Source organism: Neoarthrinium moseri (assembly GCF_022829205.1).
Source record: "Neoarthrinium moseri strain CBS 164.80 chromosome Unknown scaffold60_Wmoseri_CBS_16480, whole genome shotgun sequence".
NCBI classification, from domain to species: domain Eukaryota; kingdom Fungi; phylum Ascomycota; class Sordariomycetes; order Amphisphaeriales; family Apiosporaceae; genus Neoarthrinium; species Neoarthrinium moseri.
Window position 1 is genome coordinate 150,784 of NW_026055174.1, and position 25,539 is coordinate 176,322.

Sequence of the window (25,539 nt, forward strand, 5' to 3'; positions counted from 1 at the left end):
TTGTAACCATAGAAAAGCCGCTAAATAGTAGCAGCGCTGGAAGGAGATGTGTTGTGATACTACCATCGACCATTGTACATTTATTCTATATACAGCTAACCCATTCGCTGGTTCTGCGCGGGAGCATGTGGGAGGACAGAATGCCGCCCCTTTTGCTTCTATGTGATCCTCATGCCAGAGTAGTCGTGCTTCGCTACAAAAAACTAAAACAAGACCGGTTTGCCATCGATCCGCCGGCCTGCCTGCCCTCTGTCTACGGCAACACGATATACCTCTCGAGGCTCTTGGGTATGGCGCCCAGCAGCTTCTTGCTCTCGAGCCACTTGCGGCTGAACAGGCGGTCGGCGTAGCGGTAGGCGCCGTCGCACAGCACGGTGACGACGGTGTGGCCGGGCCCCAGGTTCTCGGCGACCTCGGCGGCGGCGGCCACGTTGAGCGCCGAGCTGGCGCCCAGGTACAGGCCCTCCTCGTCGAGGCAGCGGTAGACCATCTCGATGCTGCGCTCGTCGCTGACGAACAGGCTGCCGTCCAGCAGCGCCAGGTCCGGCGCCAGGTTGTCCGTCACCCGCCCCTGCCCGATGCCCTCGGTGATGCTGCCGCCCGACCGCTCCGCCAGCTGCCCGCCCGACTGGATGTACGAGTGCAGCACGCTGCCCGGCGGGTCCGCCAGGAAGCTCTTGACCCGGCCCCCGCTCGCGTCCTTCAGGTACCGCGTCACGCCGGCCAGCGTGCCGGCCGTCCCCGTCGCGCACGTGAAGGCGTCGACCTTGCCCTGCGTCTGGGTCCAGATCTCGGGCCCCGTGGTCTCGATGTGCGCGCGGCGGTTGGCCGTGTTGTCGAACTGGTTGGTCCAGACCGAGGCGCCGTCGCCGTGCTCGCGCACCAGTCGCTGGGCGTGCCGCGCCGCCTGGTGGTTGTAGTTGTCCGGGTTGTCGAAGGCGACGGCGGGCACGGGGTAGACCTCGGCGCCCAGCAGGCGCAGCAGGTCGATCTTGCCCTGCGACTGCGTGTTGGGCATGTAGATGACGAGGCGGTAGCCGCGGTCGCGGCACACGTGCGCCAGCCCGATGCCCGTGTTGCCGGCCGTGCCCTCGACCACGGTGCCGCCGGGCCGCAGCAGCCCGCGCTCCTCGGCGTCCAGCACCACGTACAGCGCCGCGCGGTCCTTGATCGAGCCGCCCGGGTTCATGAACTCGGCCTTGCCGAGCACCTCGCACTTGGTCTGCTCCGAGAGCGTGTTGAGCCGGATCAGGGGCGTGTTGCCAATGGCTGTCCCACCCAACAGTCAGCCTATCTCAGTTTCAAGTCTCGGTGGAGAGGCGGGGGAGAGATATGGTCACGTACCGCCGGTGAGCCCCTTGGCGACACCCTGCGCCTTGGACACGGCGAGCGTGGTCGGACTCGGATCGTGGGCGGCGGCCGGGGCAACGGCCCTGCGTGCGGCCGTCGTTGCGAAGCGCCGCACGCTCTGCCTGAGTACCGTGGCCATTTCGTCTTTTTTTTTTTTTTTGTGAACGCTGTTCGATTGGGGAGAGGTTCCGGCCGCCTCTTTTCGTTGCCGGGTTCGAACGCCGTACGTAAGCAATGGCAAGCAAAGAGATTCCAGAGGCTGAGAGAGCAGCCGTCCGAAGCTGGGGAACAATTTCGGCGGGGCGCATGGCCAGGGTCCCGGCAGCACGTCATTCTGGCGCCGGTGCCGGCTGGATGCGGTAAACCCTCGGCAGTCGGAGCTCCTAAACAACGACAGCTTGTAGCATTGCAGGTAGTAATACGATTGCTGATATACGTTTTAGCGCAGTCTTATGACCATTATTATAGATCATATCGTCATTATCCTCGTCAATATATTGGCCAACATTGAACCATGTAAGCACCCTCCCCATGGGCCAATAAAGATCCAGCCCACGCAACGTCTTGCCATGTAAATGCCACCATGCACCTGGCCATGCTGCGCCGCACCGTATACTTGGATCCAAACATTCTCTCACTACTGGGCACGGCCTTCACGACTCAACTACCCTGACATACGGAGCCGGAAATAGCCCCATAGCTCCCATGTACGTCCCGAAGAACCACTCCCCGTTGACATCCTCAATCTCCTTGACCTCGGCCCCTTTAGGGAACATGAGCTCATCGTCGGCGCCCTCCTGAGGGTACCACGACCACGAAGCCGTCCCCTTCATGCCCACGCCGCCGTCTGGCGGAAATAGATCAGTCCACTCTTCGCCCGTGGGAGCATTGGCCGCCACGCTGCGCGCCACCAGCCTCTCGAGCTTTGATCCGCTGGGGCCGTCCCACGACCATTTCTGCAGCCCGGGAGGCCTGTCGACAGAACCCGTCGAGTCGTAGGCCTCCATATGCAAGTGCTGGCCTCCGACGAGATCCTTTACGATTTGCCGCCTTTCCCCACCGCCACTGAACTGGAAGCAGATGATCGCCATCCTGTGTCCGTTGAGGCATCGTCGCCAGCCTGCAGATCCGTTCTCAGCTGTGATGCGGTCATCGGCCTCGAGGCTGGCATAGCAGGCCATGCATACCTCATAGTCGCCTGGATGCAGGTCAGCCACGACGGTGCTAGCGCTCGCGACTGTGCTGGTGCACGAAAAGCAGTGGTGTCGGTCCTGAGTAGGTGCAATGGCCGAACGGCAGACGCTGCACGCGGTGGTAAACGTCAATGGCTTGAAATTGCCCATGTTGATGGCATCTGGACCAGTGTAGAGTCGCGCGGACGCTGGTGGACTCGGCATCCTCGGGCTCGCCGGCGGGCTGGAACCGGACGAGGGTGAGACGTAGGTCAGGGGGAGCAATGGGTGCGTGCAACTCTTTCCTGTGTTGACGCATCGATTACAGAAACCCCAGTCGCCCTCGTTGCATGTTTCGCAGCGCCAGTAGCACTCGTTTGCCCATGCGGAACAGCGGGAGCAGAACATGCCACTCTGCAATCTTCGCATCGGATCGTCGGTCGTCATGGTCCGCCGGCCGTCTGCACCGCCCGGCGTATACTTGGGCGGAATGTATCGGTTCAAGGTCATCAGGTGCGGGCGTTCGAGATGCTCGTTGCCGTTTGCGCGCGCTCTCTCCCACTTCTTGAATGCAGAATACCCGAATCCAAACCAATGCAGACAACCTTTACCCGTGCGGTAACAGTCAAGGCAAATGTTCCAGTCGCCCCCCTTGCACCTCGCGCAATTGTAGTGCAGTTCGTATTCAATGTGATGTTTCCCGCACCTGCAGCACGTAATGGAAGGTTCTTGGTAGAACTGCGACCTCATTCGATGAGCACCTCCTGGCGATGGTGGTACACCGAGACTCGGTAACGGGCTATGAGGAGAAACGATGAGACTCGCGGGCCGCGGCCTCGAGTGCGGGGGACTGGCCGCCTCGGGTGCTGCGTCCACGTTCACGGGGCCGGTATTCTGCGCAACCGATGCTGCCCGCTCGCCGAAGGATAGGCCCAGACCTGTTGCCCCTGACGCCCCCGGCCCGCTGGTTGTTGGCATGCTGGTGCTCCTAGACTCGCCAAACGATGGACGGCGCCGTTGCGGATCAGATGTCCGCTCCCGCAGCGTCAGATCGGTGTGTGATCTTGCCGCTGGCCTGACGTCTGCGGTGCGTGGCCTTATAGGGTCGGTTGCACTCCTGCCGCCACTGGATGTCCTCCTGCGCCGTCTCTCTGGCTCGGTTCGCACTTCAAGATGAGTCGACGCGATTGGTGGACGACTCCTATCGTCCAACTGACCCGTAGAGCCCAAGGTCCTAATGTTCTCCGAGTTTGCCCTTTGGCGACTAGTCTCGCGGGATCTGCCAGAGGTTGAGGGCCTGGAGCTCGTGGGCAAAGCTTCCGAACGGGGGCTGTGGCGTGCCGCATCACTTCTTCTGGATGAATCATGTCTAGATCGCTGGTTCTGTCGCCTCCGATATGCCTCAGTGATTCTCCTACTCAGCTCGTCGTCCCGGCTGAGGTCAATGTTGTCCAAGTCTAGGCCCTCGAGGAGCCCCTCCTCCTGTATTTGGCGGGCGAATTCTTCGACTTCCCTTTCCATATCCAGTGAGCCTACGCTCGAGGAACTGATCAGCGACCGTATGGATGCCTGATGCTCGATAGCCCGCCGCCTTGTCCTGGACTCGTCGCGAGATCTTTGCTGTGATTCACTGCCCCTACGTCTCCTTTCCTCTCTGGGCTGTAGCCTCCCGTCAGACTCCGTCCTGGAACCACGTTCATCGTCCCTAGTCGACCTTCGCGTTCGATGCCGCGCCTCGCGATGCCTTGAGTCTCGACTGCTCTCCCTCTCGGACCGGTCGCTGGTGTCTCCGTGGCGCGAACGGTGCTCCCTCCTGCGTCGGTGGTGGCGGCTGGAACTTGAACTGTCGACCCCGGCGTCCCGTAGGCTCATCTCGCGCGCCTGCTCCAGCATCTGCCTCTCTAGCTGCTCCAACCGCCGCTCCTCGGGCGACTTCTCACGGCTGCGTATGCGCGGCAGCACGTCGTCGCCGGGCTTGTATTTCTGTTGCATTTCCTCCTTGTCCGCCTCGGACCGCGCCTTATCGGGGTTCGCCGAGACGAACATCTCGAGCAGCGTGGCGACGGTGGCATTGTGCCGGGTGTCCCTCACGGTTGCGCGACATGACGGGCAGGTCGCGATGTTGGTGCCAGACGCTGGCGGGTTGGGCGAGTTCTCGGCCGCGGTGGCCTGCCAGCCGAACCAGTCCTTGAGACAGGCGCCGCAGAACGTGTGCAGACAGTCGAGCAACGTCAAGGGCTGGTAGAGGACCTCGGTACATATCTAGATTGTTACCCCACGTTAGCGGGCGGTGACCTGGGCGGTGGGCCGCCGCTTTTAGACGGAACGTCGAGGCGGGAGCAAACTTACCGAGCAGGTCAGCTCCTTTTCCAGATCGACCGCGGGCCTTGGTGAGTCCATGGTATACTGTCTGGGACTCGGAGAGGCAGATTTTCTCGAGGGTGAAACCCTCAGCGCCTCTAGCTGCACGAGGTTGTGTTCGCGATGCCAGGCGAGGCTAAGTAGGTTAGAGGGTCTTGGGACCGGGATAATTCTGTATTGGTGGGGGATCCTTGTACCCGCCGCAGACGAGCAGTAAACTCCAGTCAAAGAAGCAGACGAAGGAGGGAGAAATCAAAATTAACTAGGTCGTTAGACGAAAGAAGCGCATCTAATGTCTCGACGCTCGCGAGCTCAACTCGTATTCTTGTCGCCTGGGCCCACATGCATGGTGGCGCGTTGTGGTGCCCAGCTGAATCCAATAGGGTAATGATTAGAATATATTGAGGCTGACGGGTTGGCACATAGTCGAAGATTCCTGAAGTAAGTAAGGATGGTGGGCGGGCTAGTTATAAGTAAGCCCAAGATCAGGCTTACTTCTTAGTAGACGAGGTCAGCACATGGCCACAAAGCGATGTCGTGAGGCACCTCGGCCGTTCGATTGACTTTGGATCCGGTGGAATGAAATATCAAAAGGACTCACGGCTGGCATTCCATACGACTGCAAGCACGAGTCATTGAGCCGTGTAAAAGGTATAGGTATCCGGTGCACATGTGCAAATGACGCTGCTCAGCCCTACCTCACAGTCGCCTGGGTCTGTCTGATCATGGGCGCCCCGGCCAGAGTTGGCTCAGGCACCGACCGGGCGACCCCGCTTAGGGGTTGCAACCGGATATCCGGCGCTACTCTCTTTGGTGGCAGCACCCGGTATCCGTCTCAGTCACCTGGGAATCTGCATACGAGTGCAGCTGGCTACTTTCAGCTCAAGTGACATATACTATGTGAGTTCTGGTCGTCTTGGACCGGAAATACTAGCTAAATTCCAGATCCCTTGGCCGAAATCCAGCCACTGATATCTATTGATGAGTCCACTCAGCCTTCTTCTTCTCAGCAAAAGCCTTCATGCCAATCTTCTGGTCCTGGCTCCCGAACAAGCTGTGAAACACTCTCCTCTCGTATTCGACACCATCTCTCAACGGTAGGTCTTGGCTCTTGTTGACAACCTCCTTGCAGCCCTGGACAGCGACCCGAGAGTATCCTGCGATGGTCTCGGCCGTCTTCAATGTCTGCTCCATCAGCTCCTCGTAACTTGCAAACGCCTTGGCGGCAAGCCCCCATTTCTCAGCGTCGGTTCCAGAGAAGTTCTTTCCCGTGAGGATGAGCTCCATGGCCTTCGACTTGCCGATAGCCCTAGTAAGCCTCTGGCTGCCACCAGCCCCAGGAAGGGTGCCCAGCTTGATCTCGGGTTGGCCAAAGTTGGCCGTCTCTGTGCAGTACAGTATATCACACATCATGGCAAGCTCACACCCGCCACCCAGTGCGTGACCGGACACTGCAGCAATGATGGGCTTCTTGACCTTTGTTGTGAGCTCAGACCACGACTCGATAAACGAGTTGGTGTAAGCGCCGGCAAAGGTGAGAGGCTGCATCTCCTTGATGTCGGCTCCGGCGGCGAACGCCTTCTGAGAGCCCGTCAGGACGATGACAGAGATACTGTCGGAAGCATTGTACTCGCTCAATGCCTGGTTGAGCTCTGTGATCAGAGGGGTGCACAAGGCGTTGAGCGCCTTGGGCCGGTTCAGGGTCACTACAAAGCTGTGTAAGTCGCGAGAAGCTAGTGGTGGTCAAGTGCAGCGCCCGTGTTACCTTGACCGACGCCCGGCTTGGGCTCTGATGTCTGGATAAACTCATATGACCTCGCAGCTGAGGCTGAAAATGGGCGGGCTACTCTAGGCAATGTGCCCGGCTGGACACGCGAGGCAATGGGCCGCAGACAGCGTAGGGTGTTCATCATTGCAGGCTGGGCGGTTCTCCGGTAGCTCGGCTTGTGGACCAGTGCTGAAGCGAGGCGCTTCGCGTGCTGAAGCAAAAGAAGGAAGGCGATTCCGAATCAAGTGAGAGCCCTGCCGGCAGTAGAGCGTGTGAATATGGACAGAGGGATGTAGGAAGATCAAGTCAAGAACCCAAATCGTGAGGAAGGGCAGGAACTCTGGGGAATTGGACCATGACAATTATGCCGAGGATACCCTAGGGAAAACAGCGACAACCCCGGGCAATGAAGTCAGAGCTCCATGTCTGACGGGCGGACAGCTGGAGGACCGTGGCTGGGCCCCCGGGGGGCTGCTAGGAGGGTGCGGGTAGGCGGTACCGGGGCGTGTGTGCATCATCCGGGGCAGATTCTGGAACGCCGAGCCTCTGCACTCACTAGCGCACTGGAAAAGGGGCTGACGCTTGCGCGGCAGCTGGTGGCTACATCCATGGATGCCTGCCATAGTACTGTGTAGAGTTGCATACCTAGGGGGCTAGGTAGCAGGCCGCCTAATCAGTTGGTGTTATTGGAAGGAAGTGCCTCAAGTGGCCACTAGACCACCCAGCGTGTGGCGCAACCTTTTAACCTTACCCGACTCGTTGCAGCACCGCGCCGCTGGACAGATTTCCCATTTGAAAAGCGCAGATCCCATTGGAAGTCGCAACACCAACAAGCGTACAGAGCCTCACACCCGTCTCTACTCGGACAGACGGACTTTTTTTCTCTTCGCGCCCCATCGCAGATCAGCCCCCCGATCCTTCGCGGCCGTACATACTCGCCCGCAGTCTCTCAGCTCACACCTTGGCTTGAAGTAGTCACCCAGCGCAACTCGTCAAGATGGAGAACGCCGACGCAGACCAGACTCCCTTTGCGGCTGTCACAAGCCAGACCTCCAAGCTCCAAAGGGTTCGTCTTCCCCTGAACTACCTGCGACACTGAAATCGGCTCGCTGACCGTCCACTAGCAATACCAAACCTATCTCGACAAGTCCACGCCCTTCGTCCTCTACCGATGGATCGGCACTGGCGTCTTCCTCGCCGTCTTCTTCCTTCGCGTGTTCCTGGCGCAAGGCTGGTATATCGGTAAGGAGCAGAGATCCCTTGCCTTGTCTGGCATCCGTCCAGCCGAACTAGACTGACATATCCGCAGTGGCCTATGCGCTGGGCATCTACCTGCTCAACTTGTTCCTCGCCTTCCTCCAACCAAAGTTCGACCCCTCGGTCGAGGCCCTCGATAGCTCAATGGACATGGAGGACGGCTCGGCCGGAGGACTGCCGACGAAGCAGGACGAGGAGTTCCGGCCCTTCATCCGCCGGCTGCCCGAGTTCAAGTTCTGGCACGCCGCCACCAGGGCCATCACCATCGCCTTCGTCTGCACTTGGTTCGTCGTCTTCGACGTGCCCGTCTTCTGGCCCGTCCTCGTCATGTACTGGATCATCCTGTTCGTCCTTACCAGTAAGTCGCCCGAAATGAAATCCTGTCTCTGTGCACAAACGGCGGGGCGCTGACCAATTCCGCAGTGAGGAAGCAGATCCAGCACATGATCAAGTACAAGTACGTCCCCTTCTCTTTCGGAAAGGCCAAGTACGGCAAGGCCAGCACCTCGTAAGATGGAAAACACTATGGAGCGGGCGTATCTTGGGGTCTCGGATCAGAACATGGGTGAGCCAGGTGGCGTGGCGCAATCCCGGCATCGGGGAGACGGTATACTCGTTTACATACTAGGGCCTGTGTGCACTTTTTGTTCTTTGTACAAAACCGGCATTGTGATGCATTTGCAACAACAGGAATGTCTGCAGCAAGGCGTCTTGTGCCAGGGGTTCTGGCTTGTGGACAATCAAGTGTTGAGAGGTCCGCATAGAATATGGGCAGGAAACCACTTCATGATTAAGGATAGACAGTTTTAATGAACACGACCGATTTCAACGCGTGGCTGCGCATCCGGCCTTTGCTGTGTGTATGATGGCGGGCGACTGAGATTGGCTACAGAAGGCAGCTTCCTAGGGTGAAGTCTCCATTACCAGCCTTTGTCCCAGGACCATTCATCAGAGGCCTCCTGCGATGCTGGGACTCCAGGCAATCCAGGGTGTCAACCAAGTCGAGCTTTTCACAGCGTGGGATTCGACCCTCACCCACCGGAATCACATATCACCTATACATCGATTGAAATAGAAAGAAAGAGACAGAGAAAGGGAGGGAGGAAGATCTGAGATCCATGCCGCCCGTTCTCTTTGGGTGAGGCTTGCAGCTTGATGAGTCCCTGGTGATACTCCCGTGTCCCGACGGGTTGGGGGCCAGCCTCGCGGCGGTTTCCACGCTAAGCTACGGCGGGCGCTGGGGCGGCTAGGGGCCTACCTTGGGCTTTTGCACTTTGGAGCCTCGCGCCGCCAAAGCCAACCTCCAACCCTAAATGGACAGGGAGCTTTTTCGCGACTCGGCTGCAACAGAGCTTCACTTAACAATTGTCCCCAATTCGAGCACGTCTCGCTCACGCCGTTGAACAGCAACATCGTCGTGGTCGTCCAAGCGCGTGCAGCATTCCCCGCGGAACAATCGGGTCAACATGGCGTCCTCATCACGAAGTGGTGAGAATCGTCCGATTCACCAGGACTTCATCGCGCGCATTCGCTACTCTAATGCGCTGCCTCCGCCTCCCTTCCCGCCGAAGCTGCTCGATATCCCCAACACGGGCCTTGCCAGTGGCCAGTACACAGCGCCTGGCTTCGCCTCGCGCCTTGCCCGCGAGCAGCCGCTCAACATCGAGGCCGATGCCGAGCTCGGCATGCCCTTGGACCTGGTGGGAATGCCAGGCATCTTTGACGGCGACGAGAGCTGTGAGTCCTCTTCCCCAACCCGGACCTGCCTCGAATAATGCCCCAGAGCCTAACCCATCAACAGCTATCCAGGCCCCGGCCCAAGCTCCGCAACCACATCCGCACGATAAGCCACTCCTGCGGTCGCTGCAGCAACTGGGCAAGCCCAAGACGGACAACGCAGCTGTGTCTTTCCTCCGACGTACCGAGTACATCTCTTCCGCCGCCACAAAGCAGCATGGCAGTCCTCTGCGAGCCTTGAACGCGAACCCGGTCCGACGACCACCTAAGCGCAAGTCGTCGCCCGAACCCGACAAGAACTCCCCCGCCTACGTCAAGAGAAAGATCGACCAGAGCTTCGCCGTCACGGAGCAGAACTTGAAGGACCGATCGCGCGTCAGGCACCCTTCGAAACGCAACTTGCGCCTTGTCGATGCCTACCCCTTGCTACCTGACCTCGAGGCCTTTCCTGATTCGGGCGCCTATGTCACGATCAAGTTTCTCACCAATCCCGTGGGCAAGTCGGACAGCTACGATACCCGTCTGTTGAACGGTATCTTCAGGCCGATCGAGCGGACCGAGGCCGAGGAAACTGCCATTCAGGCTGCGCGCGAGGCCTATGAGCGTGACCCCAAGAACCACCCCAAGCCCAACGACAGCATGCACTACGATTTCTACCTCAACGACAACGCCACTAGTGGTCGCAAGTTCCGTCAGAGGTTCGACGTGGACAACCCTGACCGTGATGACGAGGACCTTTACACGCGGCAGCGCGAGTCTGCAGGCCCCTGCTTCCAGTTCAACCGTCTGCGTGCCTACGAGACGGCCCAGGAATCCGAGTTGGACCACCGGAGCAAGTACGACGAGGAGTTGATTATTGCCTTCAACGACGACGATACATCTCTCCACCAGAAGGCCGCCTACTACTACCCTGTCATGCAGCGCTCTCAAATTCGACCCCAGCGAACCAAGAACATTGCTCGCAAGATTGGTCTTGCGGATGAAGACGAACAGATCATCGACCAGTTGGATGTCGAGATCGACGAGCCTACGGATGAAATCAAGGAACAGTCTGAGAAGTTCAAGCGCGATCCCTATTTTTTGGAGGATGAGGAAGAGGAGGCGCTGGCTGCCAATGGCGAGGATGCCCAGCAGAACGGCGATGCGCACAGAGCAGAGGAGAGGAACGGAAGATCCCGGTCGAGGTCTGTGCCGGATCACTCGGATGAGGAGATTGATGCGGATGGTGACGAGGAGGACTAGGTATCCCGTCGTCAGCGATACGCACAGCAAGCTCAAAGGAGCACTGGAGCCGTGCACGGCTGGGGAGCTCGGCCCCTTCCATCCAGCGAGTATCTCAATCCTCGAGGCTACGATGAAGATTAGAGAGCTGGATCACTGCCGGGAGGGCGTCGTACATGATGATCGTCACGTAGCCGTTGATAAGCTCGCGAGTTCTACGACGGTCTGCACCTTCGATGGGTTCAGGATGAGGCAGGCGTGGTTGGTGTCTGGTGTCTTTATAGGACGAGTAATCCGACGCACCCACTGGGGGGGAATAAGAGATTAGCTGAAGCTTTGGGGGAGTTCCGACTCTGTGACTGCATATTTTGGCGCAGAAAAATTTGACAATATATACCTACTGGCATTTGGTGACCCGAGAGTGTCTAGACGTGAACTGCAGGCTTCCTTGTTACACATATCATATGTATCTCGACGTTCATCTTCGGCAGGAGCTTCATTTCATCAGGTGGACTAGGAGGCTGCTCCCTGACATCAACTATGCTTCTCAGGCTGGCAAACTAGAACGGCGGCGGCAAGGGCTCCGCGCTCAATGGATGTTCACCGAATACATGGCATATGATCTTGGGAGCATCATTATCAATGAGACCTTCAGTGTGTACATAGACAACTGATCTATTCTGTACTATGGCTTCAATTCCAGCAACTTTGCTCCTGCAACACATAAAGCTCTATTTACTCTTCATTGACCGATGTATGTTAACTGTAAATCCTGTTAGAAGCATGCCGTACCTGTCTTACTTGACAATTGCACACCTGGTCGTAGTGCTCGGCTTATTCTGAATCTCATATCGAATCTTGAGAGAAATATCTTCGGAATCTATAGTCTCTATACATCTGTCTACGTGAAAAGCGACTCGTCGTGCTTGGTTACCTATAGAGACAACCAGGTAAATCTAACCGGGAGCCGTAGAAAACTACCTCAATCACTCTCCTTTCACTATTGCCGAGTATGGGCAAATCTGTTACGGAAATTAATGGAAGGCAAATCAATCAGACGAGAAAATAAAATGAGAACATATCATGGAGAGTATCATGTGGGAACCGTAAAAGCATAAAACCCAGCGACACTGCGGTAGGTTCATGACTGAACTGTTCCAGCTTGAACACGCCTCCCTAGCAAGTTAGTAAGTACACTTGGTGTAGAGAAGCCCCACTAACCCACTGTCAGACTAGCGTTCCGGGCTGTGTGGCGGAACTCTACCGATTGGCTACCTACCTACTTTAGGTACATGCCTTCGTTACCAGCTCATTACTAAGACGCCGTTGCCTTCAAAGCCTTGGCGACTTCATTCCTCGTCATTCTGCAACCTGATCCTCGACATCCCTCTCCTTCAGACCCGGCTGTCCTCGAAATGCCGCCCAAGAGGAAGGCAGCATCGGCCGTGCAGGGTGCGGTCAAGTCAGGCAGAGCCTCAGCTGCCTCAACGCCAGGACCGGCCACCCCCCGAGACCTCGATAGTGACGATGACGATTTCGGTTCCCCTGGTCAGGTTGATCTCCCGGCCGAAGAGGATATTCAGAGTGCGGTCGACCGTTTCTCTCTAGCACACTACCAAGACCAGACAGTACGGGGGCCGGTAGACGCCGCTAGCAGGCATTTCGGCAATGGCAGGCGTGACTTTTCGTACCTCAACCTCAAGCCGGATCACAAGGACCGTCCCATCTGGATCGACCCGCAACGAGGGCGCATTATCCTCGAGAACTTCAGCGCGCTGGCTGAGACGGCCAAGGACTTCCTGATCACGGTTGCGGAGCCTTTGTCTCGCCCGACCTTCCTGCACGAATACTCCTTGACCACCCACAGTCTGTACGCTGCCATCTCGGTCGGTTTGCAGGCGAGCGACATCATCGCCACCCTCGACCGTTTCTCCAAGACGGAGCTCCCGAGCTCGATCCGCGCCTTCATAGCCAACTCGACGTCCGCATATGGCAAGGTCAAGCTAGTCATCAAGAACACAAAGTACTATGTGGAAAGCAGCGACCCGGAAGTGCTGCAAAAGCTGTTGAAAGATCCCGTCATCGGGCCGTGCCGAGTCCAGGGAACCGATATCACCACGACTACTTCCAACATGCAAAGTGTGGTTATTCCGGGTACCTCGAATGCGGCTGGTGTCCAACAGGTGAAGCCTAGCGACAAGTCTCAAGAAGATGTCCCACCAGAGCAAGCTCAGCCGGAAAACGCCATGCAGGCTCTCAGGGAGGACGACGATGATGACAACTCGGAGGCCGTGCATGCTTTTGAGATCCCCGACAGCGCGGTAGAAACCGTCCAGAAGCGATGTCTAACCATCCAATTCCCGATTCTGGAAGAGTATGATTTCCGCAACGACGACCGGAACGCAAACCTTGAGATCGACCTGAAGCCAAACACGCAGATTCGATCTTACCAAGAGAAGAGTCTCAGCAAAATGTTTGGTAACGGCCGAGCCAAGAGCGGTATTATCGTGCTGCCATGTGGTGCCGGTAAGACGCTGGTAGGAATTACCGCTGCATGCACCATCAAAAAGGGCTGCATCGTCCTGTGCACGAGCACCATGTCTGCCCACCAATGGAGACAGGAGTTCTTGAAGTGGTCCAATATCCACCCCAAGGACATCACTGTCTTCACCGCCGAAAAGAAGGACAAGTTTGAGGGAAACACGGGTATCATTGTGACGACGTACCCCATGGTGACACAATCTGGTAAGCGAGCATACGACTCTCAGAAGATGATGGACTTCCTCACCAGTCGGGAATGGGGTTTGATGCTGCTCGACGAGGTTCACGTGGTGCCGGCCAACATCTTCCGAAAGGTATCATCGCACATCAAGAGTCACTCCAAGCTGGGTCTCACGGCCACTCTACTCAGAGAGGACGACAAGATTGGCGATCTGAACTTCCTCATCGGCCCCAAGCTCTACGAGGCAAACTGGATGGAGCTCTCCGAGCAGGGCCACATTGCCAAAGTGCAGTGTGCTGAGGTGTGGTGCCCAATGACCACCGAGTTCTACGATGAGTATCTCAGGACGAATGATCGGGGTCTGAAGGCAAACCTCTACATTATGAACCCGCGCAAGATCCAGGCCTGCCAGTTCCTAATCAACTACCACGAACAGCGAGGAGACAAGATCATTGTGTTCTCGGACAATGTGTATGCGTTGAAGGAAGTGGCCCTGGCGCTGGGCAAGGCATACATCTGTGGCGCCACCGGTAACAATGAGCGCATACGCATTTTGGAGAATTTCATGTACAACCCCAATATCAAGACGGTATTCTTGTCCAAGATCGGTGATACATCACTTGATCTTCCGGAGGCTACGTGCTTGATCCAGATATCATCACATTACGGCTCCCGACGTCAAGAAGCGCAGCGCCTCGGACGCATTCTTAGAGCTAAGCGTCGAAACGATGAGGGTTTCAATGCGTTCTTCTACTCGCTCGTCTCGAAAGATACGACCGAGATGTACTATTCAACAAAGCGCCAAGCATTCCTGGTCGACCAGGGCTACTCATTCAAGGTCATCACGCAACTAGCTGGTATGGAGCAGATGGAAGGCCTCGTGTTCAACTCGGCACAGTTGCGCCGTGAGCTGCTGCAGAAGGTTATCGTCGACACAGAAGCCAAGCGTGGAATGGACGATGAAGATGCCACCGACGATCTCTTCTACGCCAAGGGCAGAAAGCGAGGCGTGAGGCGGACGGCGGGCACGCTTGGAGAGCTTAGCGGTGGCCAGGACATGGCTTACATTGAGCAGAGGAAGAGCGCCAACAAGTCCCTCAAGAAGAACAACAAGCAGAGCGACTTCTTCAAGAAACATTATAGGGACATTGCGAGGAACAAGGCGAACGCACAGCAATAGATTGGACCGACTGGGTTCAAGTGGTGGTTGTATACTAGAAATTTGGCGCATTGGGTTTTGCAAGGGCGGCATTGCATTGGGTGGAAAGCATTGTAGTATACCCGGCTCGACATGAAATAATGAATAGACACTACAGATTGCCAATTGATCTCACACAAGAAATTTTTTTCTTCTACTTGTTACCCGCGATATGCAGTGGAACACGAGATAACAGCGTAGCTTGATACTTTGACCACGTTGCCGGCTGCTCCCCGACATGCAATGCCACCTTGTTCTGCATGACGCGACCAAGTTAGTAACTTGTACCGGAGGGGAGATGCGCAACCGACGTGGCTGCATCGGGTGCAACATATCAATGCTTATTCATACTCGCCCTCGTGGGAGAACATGGACATGTCATTGGAGATGTCTCTTGCTCATCCGCCTGCGAACAAAGAGCGGCTGGAGCGTGGAGTTGCACAGGCTATGCATGGGCTATGCAAGCTGCCGTGGGCACTGGATAAGCTGAACCCTCGAACTGCGAGCCGCCAATCCTTCCTGCATTACGTTTTGACTTTTGGTCAGATCTCACTTTTTTTTTTTTTTTTTTTTTTTTTTTTTTTTTTTTTTTTAAATTCATCTTTTGTTTCCGTCTCGCCCGGCTGTCCTGGGACCCTCGGCGGAACTCGTGGACCGTAATATGGGAGGAGCTTGGGCCGGGTGTGATTTGCAAATGACATCATCCCTGTCCGGCCACGGTCAATGGCCAACGCGCATTGTGTCTAGACTATTTCTGGCTACCGCGTCACAAAGGGATCGTGGCTGGCTGCGGGAGAGAAAACGGTGCGCAGCTGCGTTTCACGACCCAATCCTCGACTCGGTTTCGGCTTGGAGTCAAGACCCCGGGCTGCTCGCATGGACAATCATCGACGTCGGGATCCGCAGTCGATGCTGCAACAATCCCTGGCGACGGTTGTTTATTCCTGGTTTAGCGTCCGCCCAGCAACCGGCACTCACAGACAATCCCCACCTCGGGATTGGGGGTTGATGACGAGAAAATTGCATGGCTGTTTTCATTTCGATTGGGGTCTTGGAAGCGAGGCTAGAAGGGGTCGCATCAGGCCTGATCGGTTTTCGGGGCCCTCCGCCCAGCTATCGCTGACGAATGATGGCCAGGGCGCCCGCGGCGGCGGGTTCGATGCTTTTTCACAGCCCTTCTTGGCCTGCGCCAAGCTTTCTCCGATTCTGGACCACTCACCAACTCGCGGGCGCTGGGCCTGGCATCTGACTCTCTCATCATCCGCCCCCCTAAGCCGACACCACTTGGCCTCACGGCGTTTCCTTGTCTCTTGGTTTTCTTTCATCCGGCTGCCTTTTCGCTTATTTGTACAATTACAACCCCCCCTTCTGGTCGGGCATCGAGCAGCGCGTCTCTCTTGCAGGTTCCTCAGGTACGCTGGGGCGCATTCGACTCGTGCGCCGTTGTCGAACACAGCGGGAAAAAAACAGCAAATCCCCTAGCGTTTGCCGCTAGTCAGTCGCCTCTACCAGAAACCAAGAACCAAGGTCGCGCGACGTGACATACAGCTGCATCTCAAAGAACCACGCCCCCCAGGAAGAACCACAGGCTGGTGGTGATGCACTCGATATCGCCTGCTCTCGGCGCATAATCTTTTGCCTTGACCGCCGGCTCTCATTGCAGGAGGTAGGTCCGCATTCTGCAGCTTCCCTGCACCTCATGAGCACCTTGGGTATCAGCACAGTTGTTGGTCTTCCACCCCTTCAATATACCCTTCCCCGTAGATGCCCTCCTCGTACCTTTACACCCCCTCGGTATCACGTCTTGGCTGCATCACACAAAAACTTCGATGATTGCGATTCTTGCTTGCTGCTTTGTCTCGAGTCCGATAAGTCCTGCCTTCCCAGCATTGCTATAGACTCATGATAAAAGCGTTCCCTTCTCCTTCGCGCGCGCAGTAGTTCTTTCCCTGCCAATGCCACTTTGGTTCACCTCGTTATCTTGTCCTACCTGAGAATATCCATCCATCCTTCTATTTCTTTTTCTTTTTTCGGTGATATCTTATTGACGATTACTACAGCCGCCGTACCTCGAAAGCTATCATGCTGGGAAATCCAGCTTCATTGTCTCGTCTTGAACCACTTGATCTGTGGCACAGCAGCTCTTGACATCTAGTTTTGGCTGGCTCTTGAACCGGACCATTACACTTACACGCCACACGCGGCTCTTTCATCACATCAACATGTCGCCAGTAGAGGAAATGGGCCGGACGGTCTGGACCTGGATCAAGACTCTCCGGCCATCATTCCTCTCAGAGAACCCCCACTTCAACTTCATCACTGTACATTATTTCATCATCATTGGCATGTCGATACTTGGTTCGATTCTGATATATGCCGGCGGCAAAGGCGACCTTGCCTACATCGACGCTCTTTTCTTCGCCTCTGGCTCTAACACGCAAGCCGGTCTGAACACGGTCGACGTGAACTTGCTGAACACGTATCAGCAAATCGTCATCTTTCTGTGTTGCATGGTTACGAACCCGATCTCCATAAACTCGGGAGTCGTGTTCCTTCGACTCTATTGGTTTGAGAAGCGATTTCAAGGTCTCGTGAAAGAAGCGAGATCGCGACGGGCAACCATAACCAAATCGAGGTCCAAGGCGAAACCTGCAACTGTCGATGTAGAGAAGGGAGTTGCTGGTAGAAACATCAGGGTCATGCATAACACCGCAACCGCTTCCCGAATGACCAACGACGGGATTTTGCTGGATCAGTATGACTTGGGCGCAGCAACCGCTCATCCCGGACTCGAGCAGCTAAACCCCACCCGTCAGGACATGCCAACCTCGCCTCGAGATCCCCAGATCAAATTCGCGGACCAGGTCAAAAGAAGCGATGCGGTTGACGAGAATGCTGATGGCCTGCCGCTTCCGGGGAAGAGGACGGACGCCGAGCACATCGCTATCCTCGAGAGGCAAAGGAAGGAGGACCAGGGCACATTGCGCATTCCCGGACCTAGGGATGTCGAGAGGGGTCTTGTACCCGAGGAACTAGAGGATGATGAGTTTGATGATGATGCTATTGGCCCCAAAGATCGAAGGCACCGGGAATCCCACAACGGCCCCCACCAACGTGGTGTTTCGCCCCCGACCCGGATTTCCTCCAACCCCGACCGGCACCAGACCATCACCATCAGTGAACCTCCCCACCCGAAGAGGGCAGAAGTAGCCGAAGACTTCGAGGCCGTCGGTAAGACCTTGTCTGCTCTCAAGTTCCGCAAACCTCGGGGCAGCGGCGAAAAGTTGCACCAAGCCCCTACTGTCGAGGACACGCATTTCAACCCCCTGCAGCGCATCAGGACCGCACTGTCCCATCACAAGTCCAACGATCCAATGCCCTATCTTAGCTGGCAACCGACTCTTGGCCGTAACTCCGAGTTCCTGGATTTGTCCGAGGAGCAGAGAGAAGAGCTAGGCGGTATAGAATATCGGTCCTTGAAGACCTTGGCTGTTGTCACAACTTTCTATTACTGGGGCTTCTGGATATTCGGCGTCATATCCCTCCTGCCCTGGATCCTAGTCAACAACGACTATTATGGCTCAGTTGTCGACAACGCAAGCCAAAATCGGGTCTGGTGGGCGTTCTTCACCTCGAACTCTGCCTTTATGGATCTCGGCTTTACGTTGACCTCGGACAGCATGAATTCGTTCAACACGGCCATTTGGCCACTTCTCCTCATGTCGTTTCTCATTATCATTGGAAACACAGGGTTCCCCATCATGCTACGTTTCTGCATCTGGTTTACGCAGCTCTTCGTACCTCGTGGCTCGGGACTGTGGGAAGAGTTGCGCTTTCTGCTGGACCATCCTCGACGTTGCTTCACTCTGCTCTTCCCCTCCACAGCCACCTGGTGGCTCTTCCTCATTCTCGTTGTCCTCAATGGAGTCGACTTGATATTCTTCATCATCTTGGACCTTGGCACCGGTGCTGTAGCCGAGCTGCCACTGAACATACGTTTCCTCAACGGATGGTTTCAAGCTGCTTCGACCAGAACTGCTGGTTTCTCCGTTATCAACTTGTCAACGATCCACCCAGCCGTCCAGACGTCCTATCTCATCATGATGTATATTTCCGTCTTCCCAATTGCCATCTCAGTCCGACGAACCAACGTCTACGAGGAGAAGTCGCTCGGCTTATACGGTTCCTCCAACGAGGCTGAAGAGCGCGCCGAAGGCGGATTCTCATATGTCGGAGCCCATTTGCGTCGACAACTATCTTTCGATCTGTGGTATATCTTCATTGGCTATTTCATTTTGACAATCTCCGAGGGACCACGTCTCATGTCGGGCGACATCTCCATGTTCGCTGTCCTGTTCGAGGTCGTTAGTGCTTATGGTACGGTCGGCCTCAGTCTTGGCTACACCGGAGTCAACGCTTCGCTTTGTTCTCAGTTCAGTGTCGTGGGCAAACTGGTGTTGATTGCCATGATGGTCCGTGGTCGCCATCGTGGTCTACCTTATGGTTTGGACCGGGCCATCCTGCTGCCAAGCGAGTCTCTCAACCGTAAGGAGGCTGAGGAGGCTGAGGCTAGACTGCAACGGCGTCAATCTGCCGTCTCACTCGCGCGTCCCGCCAGCTTGTCCAGAGGACGTAGCCGGAGTGTGGAGCGCAAAAACGTACTCGCACAGTTCTTGCATCCTGGGCCTGTGTATCCTGTCAACCCTCTACATTCACAGTCGATCTCAAGAGTGGATACTACCACAAGTGCTCGGCGCGGTTCTTTCCTGAAACCCCACGAGTCATTACGGCGGACAACCTCAGAACCAGGGACGGACGAAAACGACTCCGACCATGTGATACAAAAGCCACGGAGAGCTGAAACCCAGCCAGATTTCCTACATTAGAAGCATTAGAAGCACAGCCACACTAAATATACGGCGGTCTTGGTAGCACGGGCTACATCGGTGCGGGCGCATGGGCGTTTGGTATTACTACCTAGGTGACCAACTGGCTTTTTATGGGATATACACACATGGGCAACCGAGTACATACGGGTTCGTCTGGGGGTTTTGTAGCTTTTTTTGCTTTCCATTGTTCAAATATCCAACGCTACATGACGCGTCTTACTCCGCAGAGTATAGAGCCAGCTCAAAACAATACCGTGTTCAAACATGCCCGCCCAGAAACTCTCGATGCTTATAAACAAGTGCTCTCTCTTGACCACAAAATGTCAAGGGCCCAAGATGTTTCAGCGGTATAAATGATAAGCATCAGAGTTCCTTGAGTGAGCCTAAATGGGCTCTTTAGCAACGGATAATGACACACATAACAGGTGGTGAGTTCTGACTTGGAGAGACCCAAGAAAATTCCTACTACTTCACGTCCGTCATCATATGGAATCACCACACCTGAAGCTTGAGAGATCACACAGCCAACCGGATTCATCATCGGGGTATCTAGCAAGTGACTATCTCTTCTGCAGAGAATACAAGGATGCGTGTGTCCGTCATGTAAAACCATCTGTCATTTATTTTTCTGTTCCGCAGCCTCTTGCTTGCCTTCTCGCCTAATCCGTGCACATGCCGCCTTTCTTTTTCTCCTCCCTTCTTCTTCGGAACACGATGCAGCCCCCCTGCGTGTGACACGCCGAAGGAATAGCTCCTACTGGGAGCCTCAAGATACTGTACACACGCACTAGCGTAGCAAATATGGCAAAGGTTGACTTTCGTCTCTTCGGGTAGGCCAGTCGACCCTATCATATGCCCCACAACGTCGCTACCGACGATAGGTTTCAGATCGTGTTTAGTCCAGGCCGAATCATCTTCATTCGCACAGGAGAGAAACGGAGTGATAGCCTCAGGCAGAGACCTCGCTGTTCTGAGGCACGTAGCCCTGAAGTTCGCGAAGCACCGTCGTGGCATAGGCACTCGGGGGGAGAGAGAACTTCAGGATGACTGCGATCTTCTGTTCTGTGGCCGGGACGGGAGCATCGGTCATCGGCTCATCCGAGGCCTGAATGGGGGCCGCATCTCGACTGGGGTTAGTCTCGGGACCCTGCGTGTTAGTATTCGTGGGAATTGTCTGGGCGGGCTCAGCGGACTGGTGAGCAATGGGGATGGGGGATGCCTTGTGGGTAAGCTTGTTAGCGCCGAAGACTCTCAGTAGTCCTCCGATTGTACAGTCGTAGAGCTTGAAAAGTAGTCTTCTCAAGTAGATCGAGAGGTTCATCTTGGTGGAGGGGGCGGATGTCGTACTAACCTCTGGGGCATCTTTGCCACCAGATTCCGTCTGCTTCGAAGCTCCCGCAGCAATCTCAGAAGAGGTCTCTAGCGCGGCAGTTGTGGGCTGTTCAACCTCCATGGCACCGGCGTCTTGTGCTGCGACGTTCTCGGGATCGGCCTCTGTTGAGTGAGTTCCGACCTTGACTCGCTTCTTACTGCCGTCCACGGATGTCTGTACCCAAGTGTCCTTCATTCTGACCTCTGAAGCATCGTCTCCCAGACTCTCAGCCTTTCTTCTTGCAACATTTTCCCTTGCTTCCTGGCGTTCGTTCTCCTTGACGCTCGTGGAGAATGCTTGCCACTTGGAAGGGGCTCCTCCGTTGGCAGCCGCTGCCTCTGCACGCTCTTTGGCTCTGCGCTCTTGTATTAGGTCAAAATCAGTCGGCACCAGCTGATCATGATCGTGGGCGTAAGCAAGGACAGAACCGACGGGCGCGCTGATGAATGTCCCCATGAACTTGCGGTAATCGCCGGTGAGGCTGAATGGCTGTTGCGAGCGATGCATGTTGTCGGGGTCCAGACCGCCGTTCTCGTCCTTGCTCATAAACTCCTTATAGAACTCGCCAATCTCATTGTCAGGATAGACGACTCTTGTACCGGGGCTTGGCAACACGATGTCGGTGATGGTGTAGTTTCCACCGGCAACATCCTCAGCAGTCAGGGCTCGAACATTTCTCCAGAATCCCTTATCATCCGAGGAGGTATCTTGGAGGTGGATATTCTCCTCGTAGTCCTCGCCGTTGGCACCCTCGGTCTTGGTTGAATCGTCACCTGTGGTATAGACCAAATCACCCTTGACGACAGTGGCGCCAAACAACTCCCAGCGCTTGCTGGCAGCAAAGTTCCAGACGAGGGACTGATAAGCGTGCAGGTACATGGTCCGCATATTTCTCGTGATAGACAGAATTGCACCGTGGAAATCGTTGCGCTGCTTACTCAAGTGTTTCAGAATGGCGAACTCAGTGTTGCATCTGCGCGGGAGACATTTGACTGCTTCTTCGGGATCTCCAGTCTCGTCGTACTTTGCCAATGCTTTGGCTCGGAAGATGTCGTCCGTGCGAACAAACTCGCCGCTGCCTTGCAAACGTGATGGGTCTTTGGCAGCCATGACAGGGTCATAGGCCAGCAGGTCGAGAACGGCCCCCTTAAAGTCACCCTTCAACAGCTTCATACCAAGAATGTGCGTACCAATCTCAAAAGTACCGAAGCGCTGAGTACCAAAGTAGTTGATGAAGCCATTCTTGGAGATGTCGGCAAGGGCTTTGTCCAGAGTTGATTGTGCGATCTCAAGCTTACGCTCAAATGATTCGCCTTCGGTCTCCTGGAACTCGCAGTCCTTCATAACGATTGTGAACTCATTTCCGCTGTGACTACCAAGAAAGAGGCTCTTATCCGAGAACTTGAAGTCTCCAATCTTGATACCGTGGAGCCGGGCGTTGACGGAAAACATTCCCCTGGGATCTCGGCCACGAATGCTCACGCGCTGGACAGTGACGGCCCGACGATCTTTGGTACCTGCAGTGCTGAAGAAGTTGGGCTTCATGTTGAGCACACGTGATAGGTGACTGATGGCTTCCATCGTATCCTTGTTCTCCTTGTAGAGGGAGAAGTGTAGGTACTTGCCGATCTGCGTCTGACCTCCTTGTCCGTGACGCGAGCGATTACCTCGATTGCCCCGGTTCTGCTTGCCGGCATTGTTTGCAGCCTTTGCCTGGATGATGCCATCCGAACCAGCCTCGGTGTCGATTCTCGACGCAAAGATCCGGCGGATTTCCTGTTGAAGGTCAGCTGGCTGATTGTTCGAAGAGTGAAATATGATGACTTGCCGAATGAATCCTGCCTCGCGCCGTTTTGTCCGCGATCTGCGGAAACTTGACAAAGCCATGTGTCTTCGGCCTTGCCTTTGGGTCGGCTCGAATCTTGGTGTCGAGGGTGATGAGCTCATCAGTCGTGGCCTCGTCCAGCAAATCCTTCAAAATTTCTACATCAGACTGAGGAATCTCCTCCGAGGGCGCATCGTCAACCTTGACGTCTTGAGCTTTGTCACTGGAGATAGTCGCGTCGGCACTCTTCTGCTCCTGGGTTCCTTCAACGGCGGTTGCATCTCCGGCAGTCTTCCTAGATTCAGAAGATGCAGCACCGTTGCTCTTGTTTTCCGAGCTTGGTGCAGTCTGACTCTCATTGCTCTTTCCATGCTTGGCAGCCTCCTGCGGCAGGTTAATATTCAGTGGCACAAAAGTGAATTAGGGATCGACGAATTGATAACTCACTCTTCGGTCAAATTCCTTTGCATCGCTATAGTAATCTTTCAGGTGGAGCACCTCGCCATCTTCACTGATCTCGTGGACCTGGAAATCCGTGAATCTGGAGCATTGTGAGCAACTTGGGCTTATATTTTGGCGGCAGTATCACTTCTTTCTGACGCAGGGAGAGCAGACAATACATCTAGGGAGCGTTCCTGAGGAAGAGGTTTATTCTGCGTATAGAGAAAGAAATGAAGTGTACTTGCCTTTTTCGAAGGACGCCGTTCCAGCCGTGCTCCTTAGGTGATACCAAGTGAAGAATGCCCACGTTTCGTTCGAGCGAGCTTCGCACGTTGGGATCGTTGCCCTGGGTCATGGCCGTATGCGTCGCCATCTTGAGACGAGTTACCGACGCGTCGTAAAGAGCCCTAGAAAACTGATATCTCGAAAGGGACTGTGAACAGTTGATTAGATGAAGTTGTTCCTCTGGGGTCGTCTGTGGTTTTGGTGGGGTGGATGGTGCTTTCCAACGGCTTGATCACCTGGGAATTGTTGCGCCAAAATTGTGGGGTTTAGGTAGTCTTGAACAATCTTCACGTTCAATAGAGAAGCCTTTTTCCTCTCCTGAATCAGAATCATGAACTGAATGAATTTTAATCGGGCATGAGGCAGTGTCTCAGCGCGTGTTGGAATCAAAATGGCAGTTGCAGCAATCGCAGCAGGTAGGTAGAGATTGTGGCGGACCGGCAAGGTTTTCAGCGGGCTAGTGCAACTGCCAAAAGAGCAGGCATCTCTCTCTAGTTAGCCTGCCGTTTGTCAACTCAGGTGTACACGCCGGCTTCCCCTTTCCACTGCACCCTTCTTATGGATGGCATGAAAGATAATATGACCAAGATGGTTGTTTGCCCTTTGATGCCTTCAAAATAAGTTCCTCCCGGGCACCCGCGTTTTCAATTGACCAATCAACTTTACATCTCTACTTATGCAAGAGTGTCCAAGCTCCAGCTAGCTACCCATCATCACGATCACAACCTTGAAGGGAATCCAACCGCAGGCTTATAGTCGGTGTAGATAATCTTGGACTCTTTTACAAGTCCCTCTCCAATGCCCTTAATCAGCTCTTGGACCGGTGCACCCGCGAGGTGTTTCTCCATCAACGCTTGGTTTTCGTAGCTGCAACCTATGTCAGGGCTGATGACAACAGTCTGTGAGTTAGGCTCGCACACTCACACTTCGCGGATGACCAAGTCCGTGACTTCGCCTTTCTGATCGACCCGTCCCCTGCTCAGCTCATAGGTCCAAACGAAAGGTTCATTCTCTTTGGAGTATTCCGCGCATTTGTTGAAGAGCTCAATGAACTGTGGGGGGTTGCTTGTTAGCGGGGCATACGATGGGGGGCGCCTGGCATGCTTACCTTCTGTTCAGCCCCGGGATTGAGAGTGATGATGGCTGTCAGGGCAACTGGAGACGACATAGCGGGTTGTAAAATCCTCTGGTTCTTCAATGTTGTTGATATCGACCTGCGGAAAGCACATGATGGGTGTTTATAAAGACCCTAATATTTGTTCCGGAAAACGTTGCCCGTCTCATCTGTTTTCCCTGATAGCTGTTATGGGTCTGCGCTACCCTACCCGCTCTGCCCAACAGTTCCATGGACTGTGTTGACAGCACGACCGCACTTAGCCGTCTATCAAAGAGATATTAATAACAAAGAAGCTTAATGTGCAGCATCTGCCAATGAATTGTTGGGTCGACAGTACTTAAACTTTCTTTTGTAGCTTTTTACCACAGACTATTGTCCTCACTAAGAACTAGTTAGTTACCAACGGGCTACATACACAATATAAATAGGTTGTAGCCCCCGAAAAGATCACTGGTCACCTATCTAGAAGAGAGATACATAGGAGTTGCTTGTAAGTCGGTCTTCCCACACTTTCCGCTTACGTTCCAGGCACTACAGCAACCATGGTGTCAACATTTGACGTACCGAGCGTGTCCTCGTTCGCCGTGGCCGTCCTATCCGTTTGGATATTTATCTTTTGGGTGTGCATCTGTTGCTGTATATGCTTCAAGATCATAAAGCTAGCCATGAAGACAGTATTTGCCGCTATCGTTATAGTATCACTCATCGTGCTCTGGGCCAGTCCTCTTTTCATTGCGTCGGCCGGGTTCCGCTCTTCGAAGGCTTCTTAATGATAAGACGGCATGGTCTTGAGGCTCACAAGCTGTTCCGTCTTTGATCATACA

The 25,539-nt window shown here is 55.0% G+C and overlaps 9 protein-coding genes across 9 annotated transcripts; 4 read left to right on the forward strand and 5 right to left on the reverse strand.

The window, feature by feature from the left end:
* Nucleotides 1-253: 253 nt before the first annotated feature.
* On the reverse strand, nt 254-1,489 carry JN550_010909 (uncharacterized protein; the record flags this gene model as incomplete). Its single annotated transcript, XM_049309215.1, has 2 exons — nt 254-1,269; nt 1,345-1,489. The coding sequence occupies 2 exons, from the start codon at nt 1,487-1,489 to the stop codon at nt 254-256; spliced, it is 1,161 nt and encodes a 386-aa protein (XP_049167149.1).
* A 514-nt stretch (nt 1,490-2,003) lies between these two features.
* JN550_010910 (uncharacterized protein) lies at nt 2,004-4,922 on the reverse strand (the record flags this gene model as incomplete). The annotated part of the gene is made up of 2 exons (XM_049309216.1): nt 2,004-4,784; nt 4,872-4,922. The coding sequence occupies 2 exons, from the start codon at nt 4,920-4,922 to the stop codon at nt 2,004-2,006; spliced, it is 2,832 nt and encodes a 943-aa protein (XP_049167150.1).
* Nucleotides 4,923-5,858: 936 nt separating this feature from the next.
* On the reverse strand, nt 5,859-6,796 carry JN550_010911 (uncharacterized protein; the record flags this gene model as incomplete). The annotated part of the gene is made up of 2 exons (XM_049309217.1): nt 5,859-6,589; nt 6,649-6,796. 2 exons carry the CDS (start codon nt 6,794-6,796, stop codon nt 5,859-5,861), a joined length of 879 nt encoding a protein of 292 aa, XP_049167151.1.
* An 852-nt stretch (nt 6,797-7,648) lies between these two features.
* On the forward strand, nt 7,649-8,420 carry JN550_010912 (uncharacterized protein; the record flags this gene model as incomplete). The annotated part of the gene is made up of 4 exons (XM_049309219.1): nt 7,649-7,717; nt 7,776-7,893; nt 7,961-8,266; nt 8,332-8,420. The coding sequence occupies 4 exons, from the start codon at nt 7,649-7,651 to the stop codon at nt 8,418-8,420; spliced, it is 582 nt and encodes a 193-aa protein (XP_049167152.1).
* A 954-nt stretch (nt 8,421-9,374) lies between these two features.
* Nucleotides 9,375-10,887, forward strand: JN550_010913 (uncharacterized protein; the record flags this gene model as incomplete). The annotated part of the gene is made up of 2 exons (XM_049309220.1): nt 9,375-9,645; nt 9,710-10,887. The coding sequence occupies 2 exons, from the start codon at nt 9,375-9,377 to the stop codon at nt 10,885-10,887; spliced, it is 1,449 nt and encodes a 482-aa protein (XP_049167153.1).
* Nucleotides 10,888-12,281: 1,394 nt separating this feature from the next.
* JN550_010914 (uncharacterized protein) lies at nt 12,282-14,768 on the forward strand (the record flags this gene model as incomplete). The annotated part of the gene is made up of 1 exon (XM_049309221.1): nt 12,282-14,768. The coding sequence occupies one exon, from the start codon at nt 12,282-12,284 to the stop codon at nt 14,766-14,768; it is 2,487 nt and encodes an 828-aa protein (XP_049167154.1).
* A 2,240-nt stretch (nt 14,769-17,008) lies between these two features.
* On the forward strand, nt 17,009-19,672 carry JN550_010915 (uncharacterized protein; the record flags this gene model as incomplete). Its single annotated transcript, XM_049309222.1, has 1 exon — nt 17,009-19,672. One exon carries the CDS (start codon nt 17,009-17,011, stop codon nt 19,670-19,672), a length of 2,664 nt encoding a protein of 887 aa, XP_049167155.1.
* Nucleotides 19,673-20,624: 952 nt separating this feature from the next.
* Nucleotides 20,625-23,686, reverse strand: JN550_010916 (uncharacterized protein; the record flags this gene model as incomplete). The annotated part of the gene is made up of 4 exons (XM_049309223.1): nt 20,625-22,823; nt 22,927-23,256; nt 23,320-23,397; nt 23,555-23,686. The coding sequence occupies 4 exons, from the start codon at nt 23,684-23,686 to the stop codon at nt 20,625-20,627; spliced, it is 2,739 nt and encodes a 912-aa protein (XP_049167156.1).
* Nucleotides 23,687-24,317: 631 nt separating this feature from the next.
* JN550_010917 (uncharacterized protein) lies at nt 24,318-24,766 on the reverse strand (the record flags this gene model as incomplete). The annotated part of the gene is made up of 3 exons (XM_049309224.1): nt 24,318-24,465; nt 24,523-24,650; nt 24,707-24,766. The coding sequence occupies 3 exons, from the start codon at nt 24,764-24,766 to the stop codon at nt 24,318-24,320; spliced, it is 336 nt and encodes a 111-aa protein (XP_049167157.1).
* Nucleotides 24,767-25,539: the final 773 nt, after the last annotated feature.